Raw genomic sequence first — 25,429 nt, 5'->3', positions numbered from 1 at the left:
GAGCTGAAGAGCTGAGGGACAGCGCCCAGGCCCAGAGTTCAGGCCCCAGGACCAGGAATTAAAATTAAACATATTTCCTTCAAGAGTCAAGGATCATTTTCTTAGTTACAAAAGTTTCTCCCACAAACCCCTAACCATTTGAACAGAAAATATGCAGCTTGGCCTCTGAAAAGCCCCATTAAATTTGTGAGGAGGTACAAGGCTTTCTCTATTATTTACTAAAAAATGTTTACTTATAAAATGACTCAATTCAAACTTTCTTTCCCACTTAAGTTCATTGTACCCGCAGCAGCTTGCCTATTTAACCACAGATACTTAGACAAACAATACAAACAAAGCTGTTAGCTCAGTTCCAATAAGAAGCCTGAAATTTTGCAAAACAGTGAAACATTTCTTAAAACCTGTGAAAGTGATGTTAGAGAAATTCAAGGTTAAGAACAAAGGAAGGAGAACAGGGAGTGACCGTAGATGAGGAACTGATGTGGCTGGTGGCCTTGATAGGAGCTTTCTAAACTGAGTGATCTGAATAGTGAAGGATTATAGGAAGCTCTTGAGAAAATTAGCAATGCATTGAATTATATTTGCCAAAAATGATGCTCTTTGTGATTTTCTGTGCAAGTTCAACACAAAGTGTGGATATTGCTGTCTTGGGAACTGTGTTCTCCCAAAATCAGGTACTGGAAATTTTATCCTCAAAGTCTCCCATTAATGGCATTTGCAGGTAATATCTTTAGGAGGAAATTAAGATTAGATAAGGTCCTGATGGTGGGACAATCTCGAGTGATTGGTTTTTATCAGATGAAGAAGAGAGACTTGAGCTAGCATGCATGCCCTGTCTTGTGTGATTCCCTCCACCATGTTAGAATGCAGCCCATGGCCCTCATTAGAAGTCAAGAGGATGCTAGCACTATGCTCCTGGATTTCCTATTCTCTATAACGGGGCTAAGTAATGGGGCTCTCTGCTTTAGAAACAGACACTCAGTCTCAGCTATTTTGTTAGAGCAACAAAAATGGCATAAGAGAATTTATTTTTTCTCCTCTCTAAATTTAGTTTATAAAAAACACCCCTTATGAGAAGGGTTTGCACGTGTGAAAACATGTGCTCAGTTAAATAGCTTGAACTAGTATGGAGGCTTATCTCTTTTGCTTTCTAGAATCTACTCTGGCTGGAAATCGCTTAAACATTGAAGTGGAGAACATTTGCTGTCTTTCCTTATTAACAGATATATTTCTCAGAAACATATCTGTAACTTCCAAACAGTCCCAGTTGGCTGTAGCTAAGGTCTGTGTAATTGATAAAATGCATCTGGCCTCAAGGCACAGATAAAGCACAGAGAGGCAGACTGTTCATGTCCCTGGAGAATCTGGCTGGGGTAGGAGCGAAATCTCAGGGTCACTTGCTGTATAAATTAGTGCAAAGACAATCCAGAGCAGGGAGAAGCCAAGGGGTGAGATTTCTGGGCTCTTCCTGTAAGTTGAAAACTTGCCTGCGCGGAGAGAGAAAGTTTTCCTCTTCTCTTTTCCCAAACATGAAGGTAAGATAATTTTATTACTTTTGTAAATAAGGGATTTTAAAAAGAAGTCAATACTTAAAAAAAACCCCATAACATAAGAACAAAGACAAAAATACAGAATATAAAGGTCTGGGATTAGTTAAAAAATCCTTAGTTAAATTTTTAAAAATAGTTCAACCAAAAGTGAATTAGCCCTTCTTATTTTACAGTTTAATTATAGCTCCATTGGGCTGGGAATAGAGAAAGTCATAAAGAAATAAGAAAGCTGGGAGCTGGTGGCTCACACCTGTAATCCTAGCTACTCAGGAGACTGAGATCTAAGGATCAGAGTTCAAAGACAAGCTTGGCAGGAAAGTCCATGACACTGTTATCTCCAATTAACTACTCAGAAAAAGCCAGAAGTGGCTCTCAGACTCAAGTGGGTGAGTGCTCGCCTTGAGCAAAGGAAGCTTAGAGACAGCACCCAGGCCCAGAGTTCAAGCCTCAGGACCCACAAAAAAGAAAAAGAAAAAGAGTACAATGGGTGTTTCTTAAGCCTGGTTTTCTTTCAGTATGTATGTCCTTATCTGAAGCCATGCAAAGAGGCTCTGATGGCACTTAACCTCAAAGTTTATGGAGAAGTGAACTTGCTACTGTGGCATTTTAGAATTGGAGTCCAGGGTGAAAGGTCCAGGACTATGAGAATGGAAGATGTAAGTATGTGGAATGAGATAAGGCTTATCAAATGCACAGATTGCTTCAATGAAAAGTTATAAGATCATTTCTTTTAAAAGTTCCTTTGTAACAAGAGACAAGACTGAGGACAGAAATCATGACCACAAACCACATTCCTGCCACACGAAAATCAGATGCGTTTTTTTTTTTTTTTTTGGTCGGTCATGGAGCCTGAACTCTGGGCCTGGGTGCTGTCCCTCAGCTCTTCAGCTCAAGGCTAGCGCTCTACCACTTGAGCCACAGCACCACTTCCAACTTTTTCTGCTTATATGGTGCTGAGGAATCGAACCCAGACCCTCACGCATGCAAGGCAAGCGCTCTACCACTGAGCCACTTTCCCAGACCCATCAGATGTGTTTTGATGTTGCATTATAGTACTGGAGAAATAGTTCCTCAACCCTGTCAGCTGCAGCATCTTTGATCATCTCTAGTAACAGTGCAAAATCCATGCTCATTGAGCAAGGGAGTTGGAGAAGGAGCAGGATACTGCTTTTAAATAATCCTGGTACAGGTGGCATTAAATAATTACAATTTAAATATCAACCTCAAAGTTCATTTGTTTAATGTTATAATACTCTGAGACTGACTAACCTTATAAAGTTGGAATTATGATGTAATTTAATCTTTATTGCTATACTTTGTACTTCACTTAAAATTGAGAAATCCTTTAGTTCAAAAAGGAGTATGATGCTCTTGCTAAATTATCTAGCTAACAAATTTCTCCCTAATATTTGCATTGTCAATTTCCTTTATGTTGAGACATCTTAATAATTGTTTGTGCTTAAAATATGGCTCACAATAATGGATTATGCTCTTTGGATGTCACTGTAATATATTTTTTCCTTTAATTACAAAGTAGAAAATCAACAAATAAATCAAAGGTTTCCCTCCAAATTTCATGCAGAGTTCCAACCTGTATTTGAAAGCAAATATCCATATTTTTATAGTAAATCCAAAGGAAATGCTTTTGTGATATGTTTCAGAGAAGAGTTACTTAGGAAAGCCCTGAGCTATCAGGACAGAGAATTGAGAGTTTGGTCCCAGAATTCTCTTTGGTTCTTTTGTTGTCTTTGAATGGGAGATCTATTGGTTCTTAGCTATTTGATAAGGAGTCATAACTGGGTCTTTTCTCTTGCCTGGCTGTGGGATGGCTTTTTACAAGGTTCTTTCAAGACTGAGCTCACCAGGAGCCAATGGATTTAGGGAATGGGGGAGGGGTGAAGGAGAGACAGGAAATGATACTTTATGCACCTTAGGGGAAATTTAAAGGCACAGGTCAGTGGTAAGCCAGATGCAACCGATCCGTCCTAACAGCTTGGACACTCAGAGTTTGGGAGGATGAGGATATGTGCAGGAGAATGACCATTTGTTAATGCCTAAGACTAAGCGCTGAGATGTGAGTTCCCAGGGACAGGAAGCAGGGGTTGACACAGTGTAGAACAAAGATTCAATGTGGATACATATACAAAGCCCTCTTAGGTTATAAATGAAAAAAAAAATCCTAGTGACATGTTTGTTGTGATGTCAGAAGAGTAGTTGTAGGAAAGCAGTCTTAGCCTCTCCCATCCTCCTTCACTCTTCCAGGTTGGTCCAGCATGTAGGTTCCTTCCCATCCTACTGGCTGTGGTAATCAAAGGAAAAGGCTAAAAGATTTGTAGAACTATAAGCACTAGAAGTAGGGTTTTGCGGTGGAAAGAAGATACCTTTACAGGTTCAATTGTCTAGGAATGTCAGGAAGGTGATCTATAAGTAAACTGAGGAAAAAAGTTTGGAAGCTGAAGTAGAAGTCGAAGAATACAACCTTCTTCATATATAGCATCAGATGCATTTAAGGACTTGCATACTAACTCGTGAATCTACTATATTTGATATTCTTGGAGAGTCACAGTAAAAACTTGATTTATACCCACCTCTTCCTAGCTTTATGTCCTCTATCTTCAGTACAAGTAGGAAAACACATACAAGGAAAAATAAGTAATGGAAATCCCAATTATTTTTATAATTAAACTATTATCTCTTGTTATGTTTCTCTCTAGATTTGTCTTTTAATACACATATGGTTTTTCAAAAAACATGTTATTACATTTTCATTTAATTTTGTGACCTGTCAAATCCTCCATATTTAGGTTTATGCTGTCACATAAAGATGATTACAGAAGGTCCCAGGGTGTTTTACATGCTGAAGTTCCTCATGCCCCAGTACTAAGGAGTAGATGGGAGTCACTGCCCCTGCTGATTGCACCTCAACCTTTACTTGTTCACTCAGACTGTTAACTCCCTGTTAACGCCTCAAGCCATCAGCACTGCTACTTCATCCAGGTTTCTCCTATCTACTGTTCCCATGGGGGCTGCAGTTACAAGGAAGAAGAGAAATGGATTAAGATGAGGGAAACTTAAGTAAACACTTGAGACTATTTCACTCTACTGAGACTTCCTTCCTTTCTTCCTTCCTTCCTTCCCTCCCTCCCTCCCTCTATCCCTCCCTCCCTCCCTCCCTCCCTCCCTCCCTTCCTTCCTTCCTTCCTTCCATGTGATTTTTTTTGTTTCTTTTGTATGTTCTTCCCCCATGGTATAACCCCTGTTGTCACTGTATTTGATTCTGGTGCCCTGCGTCTTGTATATACATTTTTCTAACTTGGGGAGGGAAAGGGAAATAACAAAATGCTGAAATAAGGGTACAGGATGACTCATTGTAATGATGAGATGTACAAGACAGTTTGTTGAGAATGAACTTTACAACTGAAGAGGGGGGATGGTGGGGTGGTGTGGGAGAGGTGAGGGAGGAGTTGGGGAGGTGGGGAGGAAAGGGATGGTAGAGGAAATATAAAGGAGGTGTAACAATGTTCAGTAGGAAATGGACTCATACCTTCTCATGTACCTGTAACCCCTCTGCACAGTATCTGTACAATAAAAATACATATTAACCCCCCCAAAAGAATACATTGGTTTAGTATGTATAGTAGCTAAGTTGCACAGACTTCTTAACTATGTTCATCAGTATTGGGAATTTCTATCCTTTAACCATCATCTCGTTAACTACTTTCTCCAAGTATGTTCTCAACCCCTAGTAATTTACTTACTGCTTTTATTTTTATTCATAAGATTTATAATCTTCAAGTAGCTATACAAAAGAATTCCAATTCATCATATTATTTTGAGTACAATGCATCTTAATCATCTTAATGCATTTTGATTATAACTCCCATACTTGTCCTTTGTGTTTTGTTTATCTCATTTAAGCTAATGCCCTCTAAGAATATCTGTATTGTTGGAAACAACAGGTTTTCCTTTATAAAGGCTGTGTAGATATGTATTGCATTTTTTCTTAATTCTTTTTGTTTTATTTATTTTTTCAGTGATAAGGATAACCTAATCTCCTTGTTTCATATTTTCTTTATTTCTTTATCCACTGATGGATGCGACAGTGGATTTTTATCTCTTCACCATACTAATTTCATTTCTTTTGGATACATCACAGTACTGGGATTGTTGGATCATCTGTTAGTTATATTTTTAATTTTTTGATTTCAAATTTTAAAATAAAATCTTAAAAGCAAGGCAAAATCATTTAGCTCTTTACATCATTCTTTCCTTCCTTGTATTCTCAACCCATAAGTCCAGCTTTGGATTTGTATTGATTTTCAACTCATTAAAGAATTGAATGCTAAAGGAATCCTTTATTATTTTTCTTCTACAGACAATCAGCTTCCTTATCTTGGTGGGATTTACAGGAGAGCTCCAAGTATTTTCAAGGTAAAGATTTTGTTTTTTTGATTTTGTGTGAAAATGTAAAAAAATATTTTGGGAAATTCTTTAGTATTATTTATTAATTTGTACATTACAGCTTGAGTGTGTTTACCCTTCCATTATGTTTTATCTTCCATGTTTTCAGAAAAATTAGCCATGGAAGTCTGTTTTATTCTTATTTTTATTTCACTTTACTTATTTCTCCTGCAAGGAAGGAACATGAAGACTGAAAAAAAAAATCTCAAGATCTTTATTCCAGTACCATGGGTCTTACCTGTAACTCAGAGAATTGAAGCAGACCTACACACCCACAAGCAGTATTTCATGTTTAAATGTAATCCTTGCAGAACTTTCTCTGGACTTTAAAGCTCTTGAGACATGGAACAACAAAAAACAAAAAACAAACCCAAACAACAAACTTAAGCAACCTCTAGGCATGACCTGGTTTAGTTTTCACTATCGGATTCAGGGGCACGGGTGGGCTCACCTGAGGGACGAGCAGGACATGCGATGGAGGAGTAGAGAGAGGAATGAGAGGGCCCTGGGAGTCTCCAGGGTGATTCAGATCCGAGAGCAGAGTACATGGAGATGAAGGAACATGAAGAAGGAGGGAAGGATAGCCACGCTTCTCTTCTTGAGCCTTCTTGTTCTGGAAGGGTCTCTTCTTCTCAGGGCACAATGGAGAGAAGTATCAATAAGTTCAGATTGCTTAGGGGTCAAAAATACTTAGGTATTTGATCATTGGTGCCATATGTAAACAGGTTACCAAGGCTGGTTCACAATACCCCTGGAATTGCATACACCGAAGACATGGACATATATGTACTTCCCTGAAGCATGTTTGTATTGGTTTTTGACTATTCTCTGTGTCTCCTTGTGCATCTTCCACCTGCTCTACCATGTGTTCTGTGACAGTGGCTCCTCTCCAGTCAATTGCCGGTATGATTCCTATGGCCCATGGTCAGAATGCAGTGGCTGTACCAAGACTCAGGTAGGATCACACAAAACTTTGTGTTTGATTACTTATCTGTTGAAACAGTTTAGGCATGCCTTGGATGATATTTATTCCTTTGTGTGTTTGTGTGTGTTGCGGGGGGTGGGGGGATCATGGGGCCTAAACTCTGGGCCTGGGTGCTGTCCCTTAGCTCTTCAGCTCAAGGCTAGCGCTCTACCACTTGAGCCACAGCGCCACTCCGGATTTTTTTGCTTATGTGGTGCTGAGCAATTGAACCCAGGGCCTCATGCATGCAAGGCAAGCACTCTACCACTGAGCCACCTTCCTAGCCTGTTTTCCTACAATTTTTAAATTTCCTACAATTTTTAAATTCCTAGCAATATAATATTTGTTTTAAAGGTTCTGAGCATTTCAATGGATATAAATATCTTTAAATGATTCAGTTTGGATAAACTCTATATTTAAAATAATTTAAAGTAAAGTAACAGAACCATAGGTAATTGCTATTTTGAAGCATCATCATTTTCTGTCTGTCTCTCTCTGTTTCTTTGTGGTACTAGAGCTCAAACCCAAGGTCTTGCACATGCCAGGCAAGCAATATAACACTATGCTCCAGTTCTCTCACAGTATTTTTATAGGCTGTTTATTTAGAATCTCAAAGAATGTTTTTTCAAAACAAGTTATACACATGAAGAATTCAGCTTCTAGCAAATACAATAGATGACAACTCTGATTATAGGCAGAGAAGGACATGAATAATGAAGCCGAAGTCAAAGAAACACCAAGCTTTCATAATTTAAAAAACGTTTAGAATTTAAAAACAAGGAAGACTTGTAAATAGAAGGAGACAGAGGGTATTTTTCATAGAAACAATTTTCTTCTTTGAGTGGTCATCAAGCAATGAATATATTCTAAGATCACAAAGCAAAATCTTCTTTGGAAATACCTGAAAATTTTAAAGGGCTGCAGGCTCAGGATGTGCAAGGTGGGAATAATACTACTGGGAATGAGCAGGCATGGTACGCCCTGGTTGCTGGAAGAGAGAGAGAGAAAACATTCCTTTTGCAAATGTTGTGCTTTGTAATCTCAGAAGAGGACTCAGATCAATCACCCATGTGTCCCTCCTCCTTCAATCCAAAAGCACAGAGATGACATTGTCCAAAAGAAATGTACCCTTTACCTGACATAAGTAACTGTAACCCCTCTGTATATCACTTTCATAATAACAATAAACATTTTTGAAAATTACAAAAAACAAAACAGGGAGTAGAAACCGTATCAGACTACTTCACTGGATTCTGTTCCTTACCTGTAATAGCTCCTTGGTTTAAATGCAATGAAAAGTGCCAGAGACAGGCTCTGGTGGACAGAAACTTACTCAGAACTCAAATTATATTAATGTGTCTGCCCATCTCAAGAATCTCTACCTCTAACACAATTTAGGATGGGTGAGTAAGTTCAAAATGGGTTTGGTACCTACTTTTGGCTGTTGATTGTTGCTCAAAGGTGTAAGTTTTTCTAGAAATTGGTTTGCTTTTATTAATGGAGGAGGGATGAGTGCCAGAAGAGGCCTAAAAGGTGCACCTTTGGTGGCCAGGAGTAAGAAAAAGAGCTGTGTAGATGTTTATTTATTTATAACATTAGATAACATATCCCTTCATCCTGAATAAGGATTCGGTGAACTTTAAGATAAATTAGCTGTTAGTTTCTCATTTAGCTAAATGAGTTCTTCAATATCCCTCTTTCTCTCAGAGGAGTGTTTATCATTTATCATTCCAAGGTTTAGTAAGGGAGAATTTTGATTGTTGAATAATTCTACTATAAAGGAAATTTCATTAACATCTATCTTTGGGCTGCTTAGACTGTAAACTTGGCTTCTTGTATTAGTATGTCGCTCTGGGTATCTTTCTCCTCCTTTTCCATCTTCAAGAAGGAGTAAGTTTCCTGGCAAATCAATGACTGCTGCTGATTTTCTTAGGGATTCCATAACTCCACTTCATCTAAACCTTCCTTCTAGTATCCTTCCCGTTCTTCCTCCAAAACCCATCTCCCTAATTCTACTTAGCTCTTTCTATAGAGCTTCAGCCAAATAATCATTCTCTACTGTACCGTATTTGCTTACCTACCCATTCCTGTTAAGCTTCAATCTTTGACATTACTTTCTCAAAGATTCACTAATTCTTTTCCCCACTCAACAATGGAAGTAAAGATAGACCTGAGGGCCCTCTATAAGAAGGGCTTCACATGGTTGCTGACCTCAAACCGGTGCATTTGTTGATTTTGTAGGTTCTACTTGTGTAGAACTCATCATTTTCCTGGTTATTGTTTCTCAAATTTTATTAATTGCTCTCAGATTTCATCAGTCAAAAACAAAACAAAACAAAAACCCCACAGGAAACTGGAGATCACTTGAACCGTTTTGTGTTTAGACTCGCCGGCGGTTGGTGGCTGTGTATGGGCAGTATGGAGGCCAGCCATGTGCTGAAAGTGCTTTTGAAACACAAGCGTGTGAGCCCACACGAGGGTGTCCCATAGAGGAGGGCTGTGGAGAACGTTTCAGGTGTTTTTCAGGTAATTTCTTTTCTATAAGCTCAGTGCAGATCATAAATTCAAATGCTGTTTTCTTTAAGGTGCTCAATATGTATTTATTGAATTTTACATGGGCTAATAAATTAATTCCCCCCCCCATATGAGCAAGAATTTGGTTGGTATATCAATCACACATTCAGCTATTATCCTTCCAAAAGCAAGGGAAGCACTTGGTAATAAAGGTTAGGGCGTTCTCTGCCCTTCTAATAGAATTACAGCTATGACAGTGTTGATAGTCCTTAACATTGGTTGAAAATGCAGATGGAGTCTGGTATATAGGTGAGATTGGGCAAGAGCAACGTTCTTCCCCACAGTTTTAGTTTATAAGTCAATAACAATAACTAGCCCATCAAGAACAACACCACCTGCTCTGTGCCTGGGTGAGAGAAACAGAGTTTTGGCAAAGGATTTTGACTTACTTTCTATGTTGCATTTATGTAGTCAGATGGATTCATTTACTTTTCTTGTTATGATCCAAATATAGTGACATAAAAATGAAACATATAGCATCTTCTCTCAAAAACATCCAAGTTTCACAGACAGAAGAGTATATAAAGAATTCCTTTGTTAGAAGTGTTTTTCCACAATCTTTGTCAAACTTCTATGTTAGTTTCCAAATCCAAATCAGATGATAAATGCTTTGGAAGAGTTTTCTAAATCCCCAACTGATAAAAACAGTTAACTAATTATTTCTCTGTGTTCTCATGTATCTTGTACTATATAGTCTAGCATATAGACTATGGGTTGGTCTGGATGTCTCTTCTGAAATCCTTGAAGACATGGGCTGTATTTAGTATAGTTTCATCTCTGGAGTAGCAGGTTCCTAGGTAGACTCCCAACACGTATTTGCTGTGTTGCATTGAGTGATGGTGTAGGGGCCACTGCATTGTTCAGGGACACTGTTTACATTCTGAGAACTTTTGTGCACAAAGCATCCCCTGGGGACACAGAGGAAGAGCAGCAATTATGGTCTGTGGGAGTAGGGGTGGTTTTCAGTAGAGTTTAATATTTCAGCCTGATTCTTGTTAATTTTCTTATTGTGAAAATGCTGTACAGAGGGGTTACAATTACATGGGCAAGATAATGAGTACATTTCTTATCAAGCATTGTTGCCTCCTCCTTTGTTTCCCCTTCCCATCCCTTCCCAACCCCCTCACCCCCCTCACCCAATCCTTTCCCCCAAAGTTGTAAAGTTCGTTTTTCCATATAACGACTTGTACATCTCATTGTTGCAATGGGTCCGCCTGTATCCCTATTTAAATGATTTGTTTTTTCCCTTCCCCTCCACAAATTATACCAACCTCAAATACAGTGAAAGCAGGGGTTATACTGTGGGGGAGGGACATACAAAGCAACAAAGAAATAATCTTATAAATGTGTTAGAAACAATTGCATGAAAGAAAAAAAAACATTTGAATACTTATCTTGGGGTTCATTTCCCTAACATCAACTTATCTGATCTTTTCTGCTTGTCTCAGACATATACTAGTTATTGCAAATAAGGGAACCATGGGACCTATGTTTCTTTCTTGTTAATTAAGTAGAGAAAAATGGTCTAAGCAGAGAGAAGTGTAAGAATATAGGGTTGAACAAAACCCTGGTCCTTTATGCAACTGGCCCATGGCTCAGTATGCCTAGAACATAGGAAGCTAGGAGAATGGCGGTAGACAGGGGCAGAGAATTTGGTCCATGCCAGGGCTCCCTTGGCACCCTGAGCTTATGGCCATCATTTCAAATGAGGATTTATTTGGTGTGCTACAAAATGGACACCTCCATAATCTCTAGTTCTTTCTAAGGCACCCAGACCTTATCTCACATTTGCACTTTTGTGGGTGAGAGAAACCTTTTTGACCCCAGGTTTCCATTCTCTCTTTGTATTTGCACTTGGGCTTTTCTTGTGGTCAGGTCAGTGCATCAGCAAGTCATTGGTTTGCAATGGAGATTCTGACTGTGAAGAAGACGGTGCTGATGAGGACAGATGTGAGGACTCAGAAAGCAGACCTTCCTGTGACATTGACAAACCTCCTCCCAACATAGAACTCACTGGCAACGGGTAAGATGATGAGCAGCCTCTTGACTGGGTCAAGAGGTTGTAGCTTTACATTTTGCTTTGTTTTATGGTTCAGTAAATCTAATAATAGATCACTGAACAGCCAAACCTTTTCATTTGGCTTAGAGCTCTTTGTCATACCCTGAAACAATATGATATAAAAAAATGAATTCCTGTATTCATTCCTGTGCGTTTGTAGATACACGTAGAAAGAAGCAGAGTGAACATTATTCCTAGACAGTCCTGCTTTTAGTGCTGAAAGTCCTGCATCTAGGAAAATCTCTTAGTTCATGGAAGGAAGGAAAAAGAAAAAAGAGAGAGGGAGGGAGGAAAAGAGGGGGAAAGGAAAAACACAGAGAGAGATAGAAGAGAGAGAAGAGAGAGAGTGAGAGAATTGAACTGATTTGATAGTGTGTCTCTGCCCTAGAGATTGACGATGATGTGGGCAAGGAGAGAAGAGAGGAGAGAGACAACTCAATTTCCAAGGTTGAAAAGTAATTGCTTAAGCTAGCTAGGAAACTTGATTTCTAAGAGGTTGAAAAACAATTCTGTTTGACTTTGAGAGATTGTGAAGAACTTTTGGAGTTGTAGGGGACTTAGTTTTTAAAGTTAGTTTTAATTTAGGACTAATCAATTTTAGCATCAATTTTAGGCTGTTGTTTTCTAATCTAATCTATTTTGATGTGATTTTCCTATAATACTTTAAAATTTATTAACAGAGAAATAAGCTAACATTGTTTAAAGGAGTAGCTATTGGGCATACAAACATAGAGTCAGTTGAAAATTCATTGTAGAACACTCCTCCAGAGAAAGCTTAATTGTATTGTTTTTATCTATAGATTCAATTCAAAAGCAGCTGTTACCATAGAGACAACAGGGCCTGTGTGTTTCCCAAATACATTCCTTGGCTAAAAGGATGTTATACTTTCCCAGCGATTAGTGTTAGCTATTATACCAAGCAGAGAAAGTTAGATAATTTATGGTGTGCATTAAGGGCACTCTTTATTTGCACTCTCAAAGAAGTACTTAACCGTAAAGGATTTTAAGACTTTCTAGAGTCCTCTAATGACTTTTTTTTTTAAAATTTTAAGCAAGTACTACTTTTGGTTTTAAACTACTTTTCCTTCTCTTCTTCGTCTTCCTTCTCCGTCTCCTCTTTCTCTTATATCTCCTCTTCTTTCTTCTCTCACAGTTATAATGCACTCACTGGGCAGTTTAGGAACAGAGTCATCAACACCAAAAGTTTTGGGGGCCAATGCAGGAAAGTGTTCAGTGGGGATGGAAAAGATTTCTACAGACTGAGTGGAAATATTCTCTCCTATACATTCCAGGTATTTAATCATATCAAGTTAATTGATAATTATATTAATTTACTTTGTAAAGCATCAGAGATAATTACTTATGAGACACTAAAGTTTTGTATTTGTTGAGAATTTACCTTGGCCCCATATGCTGTCAGTTTATATAAATGGTTTATAGATGCCTAATAAAATCTACTTTAACTCTTGGGTACAACGCATTGGTACTGTTCATTTGTGTCATTCAAATGGACATATTTTAATTTCATGTTCTATGTGGGCTCAGAACCTTTATCACCTTTCCCTGTGTGACATTGTTACTGATGAAGGCTGAGATATGACTGGTTTTTGGCAACTTTGACAGTAACAACTCATTTAAAAGTGCTTTTTATTTTTAAATTGTGAAAAATGTTACATATATATATATATATATATATATATATGAAAATGAGTAGGTACCGTATATGTGAAGAAAAAAATAAAACAAATCTCTGTGTATATTCATGTGTAACCATCATCTACATTAAGAAATAGCCACAGCAAGTGACTTAAAGGCTTTCCTGTGTATTTGTTTCTGATCATATCTCTTTCATCCTGGGGCAACCATTTCCATACAGTTTGTATCAGTCATTTCTATTTTTTTTTCTGTAAGTGCTGTCTGTATATCTTTGTTCTCTAGTAAAAGTTTATTACTTTTTTCCATTTATGCAAGTAAAATTCTTTTTATGACTTTTTTCTTTTCTTGCTCAGAATGACAGTCTTGAGATTTATTCATGTCAAGGCATATGGCATTTTTTTTCTTGCTGTTTCCAATTTATTCTTATTAAAATGATTTGAACATTGCTATGTGTGAGTCTCACACTTCAGGGCATAGACCTAAACTCAAATTGTTCTTCTATAGGACATAGACACAATTAACTTTACTAGGAAAAGTCTTTTACATGGCTGTGTCAGTTTATAATCCCTCCAGCAGTGTGGAAGAGTGGCTTTGGCAACCTGTTCTCATCCCTGGTGGTCTTGCTTAGCTTTCTAACTTTGCTTATGAGTTTAGGGTTTCTTCTGGCTCTAGTCATCTTCTGTTCAAATGTTCTATCATATACACCTCATCCTGTTCTTGATATCAACACAGAATCTGCTCACACAGAGCAGTTGTAGCTTTAGGGGGAGTTGCTGAAGATTTGCAGTGGAGATCAAGAGCAAACTCTCAGCTACAGTGCTGTGTGTGTGTGTGTCTGCTCCTTCGACACCCTGCATCTTGCAATACTCTTCCACAGCCTCAAGAAAGTGCTGCCCCTAGTCTTATTCTGCTTTAGTTTTTTTCCCCTTGTACTCTCCTTCAAAATTCTCTTTTTATTCCTTCTCTTTCCTTCAGCCCAGAACTCCCAAAGATTCTCATTCAGCATTCTCTATTATGCTCAAATTTGTGAACCCAAATCATTAAGATGTTCAGACAGAAGGCCCTTCTGCTTACTGAGATTAGCCTCTATAGAAAGCTGCTTTGCTTATAAATAGCAAACTCACTACCTTCCAAATTATAATAGAATTAGTTACAGCTAAGAGCTACTGAATCATGAAAATGGAATGTTAAACTGATCTGAAAAACATCTGTAGCTACCAATTATTATTATTTTTTTGTGCCAGTTCTGGGACTTGAACTCTGGGCTTGGGAACTATCTTAGAGCTTCTTTTGCTCAAGGCAAATGCTCTACAACTTCTACTACAGCACCACGTCTATTTTTGTTTTTGAGTCGTTTATTGGAGAAAAGAGGCTCACAGAGTTTTCTGCTGGTCTGGCTTCAAACCACGATTCTTGGCTCTCAGCCTCCTGAGTAGATAGGATTACAGGCATGACCCATTTGTGCCTGGCTATACCAATGTTTGAATATCTGGCATGGCATCTACTTTGTTCTAAACCATGGGTCTAGTTTTATTCTTCACAATATCTTTGGAAGGCAAGGAATATTTTACCATATAAAATGTGTATAAATTGAGGCTCAGAGAACTTTAGCTGCCTAACTCCACATCATCAAATTAAAAAGCACTACAGCTCAAATCCAGTGTGTCAGATGTCACAGCTCTTTATTTTCTTTTACCTTTTGCTCTCTCCACGTTATTGTAGTTCTAAATTCTACAATCCTAAATTCTACATGGTGAATAAGTATCGTAATTTAAACTCTGGCCAGAAGGAAGAATGTGAAATAGGTATCTGTAGATATTTATTTTTCTTCTGTTCCTAGGAGGATGTATTGCTAATTCTTTTATAATCGTCAGCAGGAGGCACATGTGAATTTTCCTAAAGGTCAAATTTAGAAAGTTGCACAGCAGAGGAAATAAGAAGAAGAACCTTTTTAACTTAGTTGGGAGGTAGATGCTGGAGGTCTGCAGCTTCTGAAGAAGGGAATAATTTAATAACAGCGTGATTCTGACATTCATTTACCTCAGCAGGGCTTGGCTTTTGGATTGACATCTAAAATGCCTTTCCAGCCACCAAATGTGAAGGTGTTTGTCAGAAGCAGAGGGAAATTATAGCCTGCTGCTGAGTGAGGCATAGCAGTGTTGTGAGGCTGTAGCCTGGGGGAAGTGAGGCGGAAGCGTCGGGCTGCCCTGTCAGTCACCCAGCGCTAACCCATGGAGGCGGGACTGTCCTCTTTAACTCAAGTAAATTGACATAGCATCCACTGAATATTCAGCTCCCTGAAAGGTGACAAGTATCTTTTGGTGTATTGGACTATCATTATTAGTAACTAGGAGTAGTAATGATGCTCTCATAGTCTGTGTTTGGCACTGTGGTTTTACCTAGGGCAAACTGGCTTCCTTCTTAAGTAAACCAACTTACTTTGCCATGCACGGCCTGGACGTAGGTTTACTTTTCATGCAACAGGCAGGGCCTTCACACGGAAACACCTTTCTGTTCCGTGGCTGCTTAGGAAGGTGCTTATTCTATACATCATTTAGCTTCGGTCTATGTTCATTCTCAGATTGTGATGAGTAGAGGAGTGAAAGCCCACGTTGGAGGAACTTCATAGATTCTCCTGGGAGAGATCCCAGCTGAATATCAAATCAATCACAACGTACCGGCTTCATTTATTTACTTAAAAAAATGGTGTTGGGGTGTACACTTAGAGCCTCGCTAGACAGGCACTCCATCACTTGAATTGCTTTCCCATCAAAGGAATTTTTATCAAGGATACTTTATCTAACCTTCTTCTATTAATTAAGGAAAACAAGCTATGTGACAGTGGCTCCCTTCTGTAGTCCTAGCTACTGAGTGGGCTGAGATCTAAGGATTCTAGTTTGGAGCCAGCCTGGGCCCACAAATCTGGGAGACTCTTTTTTGTTTGTTTGTTTTGGGTCCGGTCATGAACTCTGGGCCTGGACGCTGTCCCTCAGCTCTTCAGCTCAAGGCTAGCGCTCTACCACTTGAGCCACAGTGCCACTTCCGGCCTTTTACTTTTTGCTTATGTGATGCTGAGGAATCGAACCCAGGGCCTCAGGCATGCAAGGCAAGCGCTCTACCACTGAGCCACCTTCCCAGCCCATGGGAGACCCTTATCCCTAACTACCTAGCAAGAAGCTGGAAGTGGAGATGTGGCTTGAGTGGTAGAGTGCTAGAGTTGAGCTGAAAAGCTAAGCCAATGCCTTGAGTTCAAGCCCTAGTTCCGACAAAAAAAAAAAAAAAGTAAATAAAACTTAGGAAAACTATCATCTACCCTGAAAAAAAAAAGATTGCTATGTGTAGGGAGAGCAAAGATGCTGCAAAAAGCAGCCAAGAGACTTAATTATACAAATTAGGAAACAAATATTTGAATGACGTGTCTAAGATGGGGAAAATGGGTTAATTTTTTTTGTATTAAATTTTTATTTTTAAGAGAAATAAAAAAACTTAATTCTATGTCCAGCCCAAAATAAAATAGTCCCGAGACACCAGTGATATGGATATCTTTACTAAAACTTAGGAAAATGCTCTCATTTTAGTCAGCAACAATTCCTATACCATACATATCTCCCATGACAGCCTGAGATGAATGCTTGAATCTGACTTTTACACAGATTTTATAATGTAACGAAAATAATTCTCCATAATAATGGTTATGGTTAGATCTATCTTTTCTTATTTAATGGCAGAATTTTAGTATGAATAACTTTCAACATGGGGTAAAAGTCATATAATGCATTCTGGTATTTCAGTCTATTTTCTTGTTGTCTTTGTTGAATGGGTATAGTGAACAGGGTCTTCACATCTCCACCTTGTTCTTGTTTAATGCCAATTTCCTGAATGTTTTGTATTCACAAACATCACTTAAGACACCCCATAATAGTGTATCATTTTCTTCTCTTTTAGTTTAGTTTTTAAAATGTATTATTTTCATCTTTTCTGCTTTCTCTGTGCTTATTTATACTTTGATCTCAAACACAGATGTATATGGTTCATAATAACAAATTCAGTGGAAGGAAAGTTCCAAATTTGAATTATTACATAAAATAGATACTAGGAAAAGAAGTCCTCTTACAGGTTTTTGTTTTATGTTCATGGGGAAGGACATTTCTAGCAAAGCTGTTGCTTGTAATTTCAAAAAGTCAAGAGATTTTTACATGAGGATTCTTTTGAGCATAAAAGAAAATACCATAATACCAGAACCTCATAGCTATAAACCAGGCTTCAAATAGGGATAGGGTAAATACTTTTTCATCAGCACACCTGCTACAAGGTGATTCCGCCGTGTATGCTACTCATCAGCACCTGTGGGCATTGCATTTAAACTCTGTGTGCGTGCGCGCATGTGTGTGTGTGTGTGTGTGTCTCGCGTGCGCGCATGTGTGTGCACACTGGTATTGGGGCTTGAACTCAGGACCTCCCACTCTCCTTTGGCTTTTTCCCTCAAGGGGCTGGTGCTCTTTCACTTGAGCTACACCTTCACTTCTGGCTTTTTATTCTGGTTAATTGGAGATAGTAGTCTCATGGGCTTCTCTGCCTACTATCCTCAGATCTGAGCCTCTTGAGTAGTTAGAATTCTAGGCATGAATTCCCAGCACCTAGCTTTGCATTTTGCCACTTGATATGAAGTAAAATAAAGGGTAAGTGAATGGATATCTCTCCGTGGAACTAGGAGCCGCTTATAATTAACTGATCATCTGCTTTAAAACTCCTTGAGGATACCCTTTCTTCCATTACTTAGCCAAAGGAAACAACTTGAATTTTAGCGTTTGTTCAAGTCAAATAGAATTAGAAAACAGTCTATTATTGTATCACACAAAACATTGCGAAACAAAGTTTGAATGATCTAGTTGCTTTCTATCACCTATTTGTATTTCTGCTCCACACTTTACATGGAACATCAACAGCCAAACGCTGTGGAGTTCTCAGTGGAACTGTGTAAATTTGCTCACTTCTAGGCCACATGCTGACATGAAAGGAAAATGCAGTGTGCTTGTACACCAAAGTGTTTTGTGAGTCACTTGGAGCTGCGGTAATTGATATCACGTTTCCTGCTTAACAAAGAGTAATTTCAGAATGAATATTTTCCTTAAACTCAGACAGGTCTGATCTTAATGAGAGTCGAAGTTGTTTTTTCTTTTGGGGAAGACTGAATAAAGCAAGTATCCATGTTAAAGGATCCATAACAAAAACATCTTAGGGTATCGAAGGCTTTCACTTGACCATAATAAAAATGTTCACTTTCTTTGTAGGTGAAAGTAAATAATGATTTTAATTATGAATTTTACAACAGTAGTTGGTCTTACATAAAACACACCTCTACAGAATATACATCAGCCAGCAGGCGCAAGTCCTTTTTCAGATCTTCATCGTCGAATTCACGGAGTTATACAACAAATACCAAGGAAATGTCCAGGAAAAAGGTTAGTATAGAACATCAGCTCACTTTTCTATAGTTTATTGGTTTTAACAGTTGTTGACATTGATAAAAATGAAAATGCATTTATTAAACAAATCAGCTTTCCTATTTAAATTAAGGTAGCAGTACTTCTTTAAGAAGAAATGTTTCAGGGCTGGGAAGGTGGCTCAGTGGTAGCGTGCCTGCCTTGCATGCCTGAGGCCCTGAGTTCGATTCCTCAGCACCACATAAGCAAAAAGAAGAACCATTTCTTTAAAGATACAATATTGTCTTGTTAATTCTCTTTGAACATTTATTGTTCCTTTTGTTTTCTCATTAGAATATTCTTTTTTTTTTGGTTCCGGTGGTGGGGCCTGAACTCTGGGCCTGGGCACTGTCCCTCAGCTCTTCAGCTCAAGACTAGCGCTCTACCACTTAAGCCACAGCGCCACTTCCGGCTTTTTTCTTTTTGTTTATGTGGTGCTGAGGAATCGAACCCAGGGCTTCATGCATGCAAGGCAAGCGCTCTACACTGAGCCACCTTCCCAGCCCTGTAGAACATTCTTATTTGAAAACAAAATAGAAGGTTATCTTGCATTATTCTATTTTAAATTATCCTAAATTTCTTTTTTCTTAAGAAAAAAAATCCCTTGTTTCTATTTCCGGGTGTTCATCTCGATAGATATTATTTTATATGATCTGAAGCACAGAAGCACTGTGCCTTTGTGGTCCTTCCTAAAAAGTATCCTCCTTTGGTCTCTTGGTGTGTGAATGTCTAGAGTCATATTTTTCATTTAGAATTATTGGCAAAGCTACATTAAGTGTCATATACAGTGTAAAAGTCCAATAATGCTTATATGTGTTAAATAAACTCTAGTTACAAGGTATGTGAATTGAATAGATTTTAATTCCTTATTTCTTTTAAATTAGCAATATTTTTATTTGAGGAATTGAAGACTTATTTTTTATTATTTTTTTTTTTTTTTTGTTTATTTTTTTGTTGGTCCTTGGGCTTGAACTCTGGGCCTGGACGCTGTCTCTCAGCTCTTCAGCTCAAGGCTAGCGCTCTACCACTTGAGCCACAGCACCACTTCTGGCTTTTTCTGCTTATGTGGTGCTGAGGAATCGAACCCAGGGCCTCATGCACGCAAGGCAAGCATCTACCACTGAACCACCTTCCCAGCCACAAGACTTAATTTTTAAATTCTTTGCTGTTTTGGATAGGGAAATCTGAGCACTTGCAGTGCATTGTAATAATTGGTATATACTTAGAAGAATTTATGAGGCTAATCTTTATATTCTGTATACTTCATCTCATTCTGAAAGTAGTGGTTTGAATAGTGAATCATATGAGGGAGGTATAAGGAATTCAGATTTTGTTTTATGACTAAAATGCTGACTGTGATAATATGATTTGTTAATACTTTTATAATTTCTATATTATGTTGGTTGTATGGAATGGATTTAGTATATAGTGTAGCAATCTTGACTTTCATCAAAGGAAAGGTTAATGTGTTTCATGTGTTTAAAATGACTCTTTTATAAAGTAACTTCACCTGTAAATGCTCTAGCATAGGTGGGAGATGAATTACTCAATCTCCTTGCTTATAAGTTATGATCAAGGTGTAGATGTTAGGAAACCACTATTTTATATGCTTATTTGTGATATTGCTTAGTAGTGATGACATTGATTCTTCTAGTTTTTCTTCTTGAAGAGGATTAGAGACTGAAGATGGTATGTGAAAGGAATAATATTTTTCCAATTTGAGACTTCCAAATTCCCTAGGTTACTTCATTTGGATAGGCCCAGAAGGCAACTCATAATTCATAAATAATAAGACTGAGTTGATTGGAGATGAACCCTAATGGAAACATTGGATAGGAAATTATTTTTATTTTTTAATATATATTTTCATTGTAAAGATACTGCACATGGGAATTGTTTTCATGATTAAAAAATCTTCTGTCTAAAACTTTCATTCCTTCCTATCCCCACAGAGTTATAAATTGTTAGTTATTCAGAATACTGTTGAAGTGGCTCAATTCATTAATAACAATCCAGAATCTTTACAACTTGCGGAGCCATTCTGGAAAGAACTTTCCCACCTACCTTCTCTGTATGACTATAGTGCCTACCGAAGATTAATTGACCTGTATGGGACACATTATCTGCACTCTGGATCCTTAGGAGGAGAATACAGAGTTATATTTTATGTGGACTCAGGAGAGATCAAACAAAGTGGTACGGTATTTAATTTTTTTTTATCTAAAAGAATTTCAGAGATTTTAAGAAGGGGAAATATCATGTACGTAAGTGATATTCTTGATCTTTAAAAATTGAAGGAGATTTATATTGCAAAGATCTCCAAAATTGCAAGAATTTATTAAAGTCTTCAAATTCTTACATGGCTTAAGAAATGTCTCTTTCCTCTTTGAATAATACTCTGAGTTAAGCCATTATTTTTGTTGTCTATCTCCAGAGAGTGTTGGATTTTTAGAATACTTTATAGTTTTTCCTGTTTCTCAAACTAAAGAGTATTTCTTGAGGAAGCTCAATGATATTCTAGGAATGAAAGCGTTTTAAATACATGTTCTGTTTACCTTTGTTCCTTATCATTAAAACTTCCTTTAAAACTATTTGCTCTGAATATCACCAGTTTGCTTATTACCTAATACTTGTAACAGTAGTTGAAAGTTATTAAATGTCTTCCCAGCAGAAATCTTCACTTCCACTCGTTGAGATGGGCACTATGACCCCTTTCCTGTGCACTCAGAGATAGAGACACTATGCTATCATGGAACTCTTCCAGGTCACGTAGGTTATAAGGATGCTACATAAACCTAGGTCGATTCCAGTGTCCTGCATCTTGTATACACATTTTTTCTAATTTGGGGAGGGGAGGGAAATAACAAAATGCTGAAATAAGGATACAGGATGAACCATTGTAACAATAAGATGCACAAGGGGGTTGGAGATTGGGTGGTGGGGGCGGGGGCGGAGGGAGGAGTTGGGGAGGTCAGGAGGGAAAGGATGGTAGGGGAAAAATAAAGGAGGGGTAACAATGCTGGATGAGGAAATGGACTCATTACCTCTAACCCCTCTGTAACAGTAACCCCTCTGTAAAATATCTTTACAATAATATATATATATATATAATATATATATATATATATTAAGAACAAAAAAACAAAAAACAAAAACCATAGATCGAACTGGCTTCACAGTTAGCTTTTCCCCCATGTCCTGGTGCTGCTAAATGACTCTACTTTTGTTAGAACCAGATCCCACCACTGAATTATGTTCTGAGGGGCTTGATATGGAGAAGAGGACTCTCTCCTTCTGTTCAGATGAGAGATTGGTGTGGAGCCTTCCCCTTCCTGACTTTGTCCTGTGGCTGGACGCTTCCTTCTCCATCCCAAGTCACTTCAACGTCTTGCTTTTCAGCCAGGATTCTGTGATAGCCTTGGAGAAAAACACAATTTCTTTAGATGAGACACAGACATGTTTTGTAGTGTTTCCTCATGGGTGAAATATAATGTGTTTCTGTTTCTATTAAATGAGCTGGGTCTTTTTTTTTTCCAGTTCTTTGACAGATAACATATCACTTGAATTTGAACTCTTCTAACCTCATAAGTTAAAATGAGTGCTCAAACATAGACTTTTGTAGCAAAGACAGTCATTATTTGTTCACATAATCAATCTGGCAAGTAGGTTGTTTTACACAGTTTCACTCCCTGCCCCTGTGTATAATAACATTTAAAAAAAATTGAAGAGGATTAAATAAATGAAAACAAAGTTGGTAAAATTTTCCTTTGGGTAAAATTTTACTCCTGGGCAGTTTATGCTCTTCCTAAAGCTCTAATTTAAATACAATAAAAACAGTGACTTTATTCTGGGCCTGAGTACTGTCCCTGTGCTCTTCAGCTCAAGGCTAGCGCTCTACCACTTGAGCCACTTCTGGCCTTTTCTGCTTATGTGGTGCTGAGGAATTGAACCCAGGGTCTCATGCATGCAAGGCAAGCACGCTATCACTGAGCCACCTTTCCAGCCCTGTGATATTATTTATACCCACAATGTTTCTAAAAGATGGAGAGGCTAATCTATACCAACATATACTATTTTGTTACAGCAGACAGAAAACCACATACAACTTCCTCTTTTGAGGAAATTCCTCCTCTTTTAGTTTATACTCTATCTCCATAAAGGCTTCCATAGTCTTTATTATCTTGTTTTATCATTTTTAATCACACTCACAAAGACCAATTCAATGCATCATGGTGTTCTTTCTGAGAAAAAAAATCTAAATTAATACTTGTTTCACTTATAAAAATAAAAAAGTAATCTTGAGACTGTTCTAATGTAGTTAGTTAAAATTATATCAAAAATAAATGTTTAGTCAAACATATTAGTACTATTACATTTTCAGTAAAATATATTATTATTATTTTGCAGTGCTGGAAATTCAACCTAGGGCCTTGTATATGCTATGTGTTTATTCCACCACTGAGTTATACACCAGCTCATTATATCTTTCTGTTCTACCTACATAATTTTATTGGTGACACGCTATTTAATATTGAATAGAAATGGCCTGATCCTTTGGTTGCGTGTTACAGGAAGGAGATATAAGAAAACACAGATGCCAATGACAGAGAGACTATCAGTAAAATTAAATTTTAGGAATTCTAATAGTATCAGAATCCAGTTTTTGGGATCTCCAGTAGTGGCTGGAAGTCACTATATTCCTATGTTTTCCTATTTGTTCTAGCCTACGAAGCTGGTTATAATTCTTTGGGTTTTTTCCATTTTGAATTCCCCTAGCTTTTATGGGGAAATGCATCTTTGTGTGTGTGTGTGTGTGTGTGTGTGTGTGTGTGTGTGTGATTTGTGGGGCTTGAACTCTGGGCCTGGGTGCTATCCCTCAGCTCTTCAGCTCAAAGCAAGCACTCTACCACTTGAGCCACAGTGCCACTTCCGGTTTTCTGAGTGTGGTTAATTGGAGATAAGAGTCTCGTGGACTTTCTTGCCTGGGCTGGCTTGGAATCACCATCCTCAGATCTCAGCCTCCTGAATAGCTAGGATTACAGGCGTGAGCCACTGGTGCCCGGCTCTGTTTCCTCTCCCTATTTTTTTTCTTAAAGCTAATAGGAGTATAATAACAAAAGCTAAGATTTTTTTTTAAACTTTGGCCCTTCAATAACATTTGAAAATGTACAAATCACATCACTCTTCAGTAAACAGCCACAGTGACAGGAGACAACTTCTCAATCTTGCTCCTACGCCTGAGTACATCTCAAAGGTGGTCTTTATGCAGAAATTAAGCACAACATTTTTATGTGAAATTATTTTTATTAAAGATAATGCAGGCAGAGAGATTGAGAACAACTAGATAGTGTGGAATAGGTCTCTTAAAACAATACAGTGATTATTACAATTAGCTTGCAGATGGTGGGAATACTCCTTAATGAATGAGGGTTAGTAAGAATTCCAGGAACATTTAAATACATTTTTTGCATCCACTCCCTCAGGTTCAGGTTCAAGAGAGGAGAAGGGGTGCAGTTCCTCTGATTTCAAGTTTATCTTTACATCATCGCGATCCAAATGCAAGGAACTGGAAGATGCATTAAAATCAGCTTCAGGTAAACAAGAAGAAAGACTGGAATTACCACAGTAGTCACTAGCTCCTTTGTGGCTAATTTTTACTTTCCAATAACTTTTGAAGTGTTAGCAGGGTTTCTACTTTGCATTTTTCTTCCATTTAGTTTTGTTTGTGAACCAGGGTGTCTCAAGATTGCTCAACCTGGCCTAGAACACCTGTGTTCAACCTGGACACGCCTCCCAAATTGCTGAGAACACAGATGAACACACTTAGCTTGTCTTACTTGATCATATTTGCCTCTGCTCTCTCTTTCCTATATCATGATAGTGACACATTATTCCCGGTTCAGGCTATTTCTTCTGTATTGTAATGTATTCTCAGGAATACTACTTTCTTCCTCCATAAAAATGACAGTGGAATGAATGGTGATTAAGAACTACAGTGTCTAACAAGCCAGTCCCTCTTGTGTGTGCCTCTCCAGACCCTCATCAGTGTTGGCTAATTCTTTTCCTCTAGAACAGGCAGCACAAGGTTAACAGTGAAACTAAATGTACTGTGTTTTTAGTCCATGTCTGGTTCTCAGTAGCTATGAGCTTGAACACCCTATGTGTGCCACAGTGCCCCTGTCTGATTCAAGGGAGGAATGCAGAGGCTAAGTTGTAGAGAAAGAAGAAAGATGGAAAAGGAATGACCTGTCAAGATAAGAAACAGAAGAGCTGGAAAATAATGAGAGAGAGAGAGAGAGAGAGAGAGAAAGAGATAAAGACAGAGAGAGAGACAGAGAGAGAGAGCACAATGATAGAAATCAAGTAAAAATATGAAAAAAATGTTTGTTGGACGAGGAGATTAAAATTTACTTTCCATGAAAGGAAGAGATTCATCGTGTGATGGGGAAGGAAATGCGACTTCAATTCATGCTGGGAAGCTATGGACTGGGAAGAATTAGACTTTCTGTCCTCCTGGGTAATGACAGAAGTTGGGGTGAAGACTGATGCAAGTGTGTGGCCAGCAGGAAGCCGGACCCCCAGATGTCAGTAAATGACCACAGGAAGGAGGAAGACAGAGTAGCGAAGCCAGGTTTGTGTAGTCACTCACTTGCCATACCTTGATCCAGGCATTGAGGTACAA

At 38.2% G+C, this 25,429-nt stretch overlaps 1 protein-coding gene across 1 annotated transcript in view; it reads left to right on the top strand.

Annotated features, from left to right (window-relative positions):
• The first annotated feature begins 1,443 nt into the window (after positions 1-1,443).
• Positions 1,444-25,429, top strand: part of C7 (complement component 7) — a 48,187-nt gene continuing 24,201 nt past the window's right edge. Inside the window, exons 1-9 of the mRNA XM_013018497.1 lie at positions 1,444-1,535; positions 5,926-5,981; positions 6,891-6,966; positions 9,360-9,501; positions 11,425-11,572; positions 12,762-12,900; positions 18,556-18,726; positions 20,700-20,943; positions 24,231-24,341. Of these exons, the coding sequence (XP_012873951.1) occupies positions 1,530-1,535; positions 5,926-5,981; positions 6,891-6,966; positions 9,360-9,501; positions 11,425-11,572; positions 12,762-12,900; positions 18,556-18,726; positions 20,700-20,943; positions 24,231-24,341 (1,093 nt within the window). The 5' untranslated portion in view covers positions 1,444-1,529. The remainder of the gene's footprint in view (positions 1,536-5,925; positions 5,982-6,890; positions 6,967-9,359; positions 9,502-11,424; positions 11,573-12,761; positions 12,901-18,555; positions 18,727-20,699; positions 20,944-24,230; positions 24,342-25,429) is intronic.

The sequence above is a fragment of the Dipodomys ordii genome, unplaced genomic scaffold (assembly GCF_000151885.1).
Source record: "Dipodomys ordii isolate 6190 unplaced genomic scaffold, Dord_2.0 Scaffold41, whole genome shotgun sequence".
NCBI lineage: Eukaryota > Metazoa > Chordata > Mammalia > Rodentia > Heteromyidae > Dipodomys > Dipodomys ordii.
Note: the sequence above shows the minus strand (reverse complement) of the source record. Positions and strands in the feature narration are given on the sequence as shown.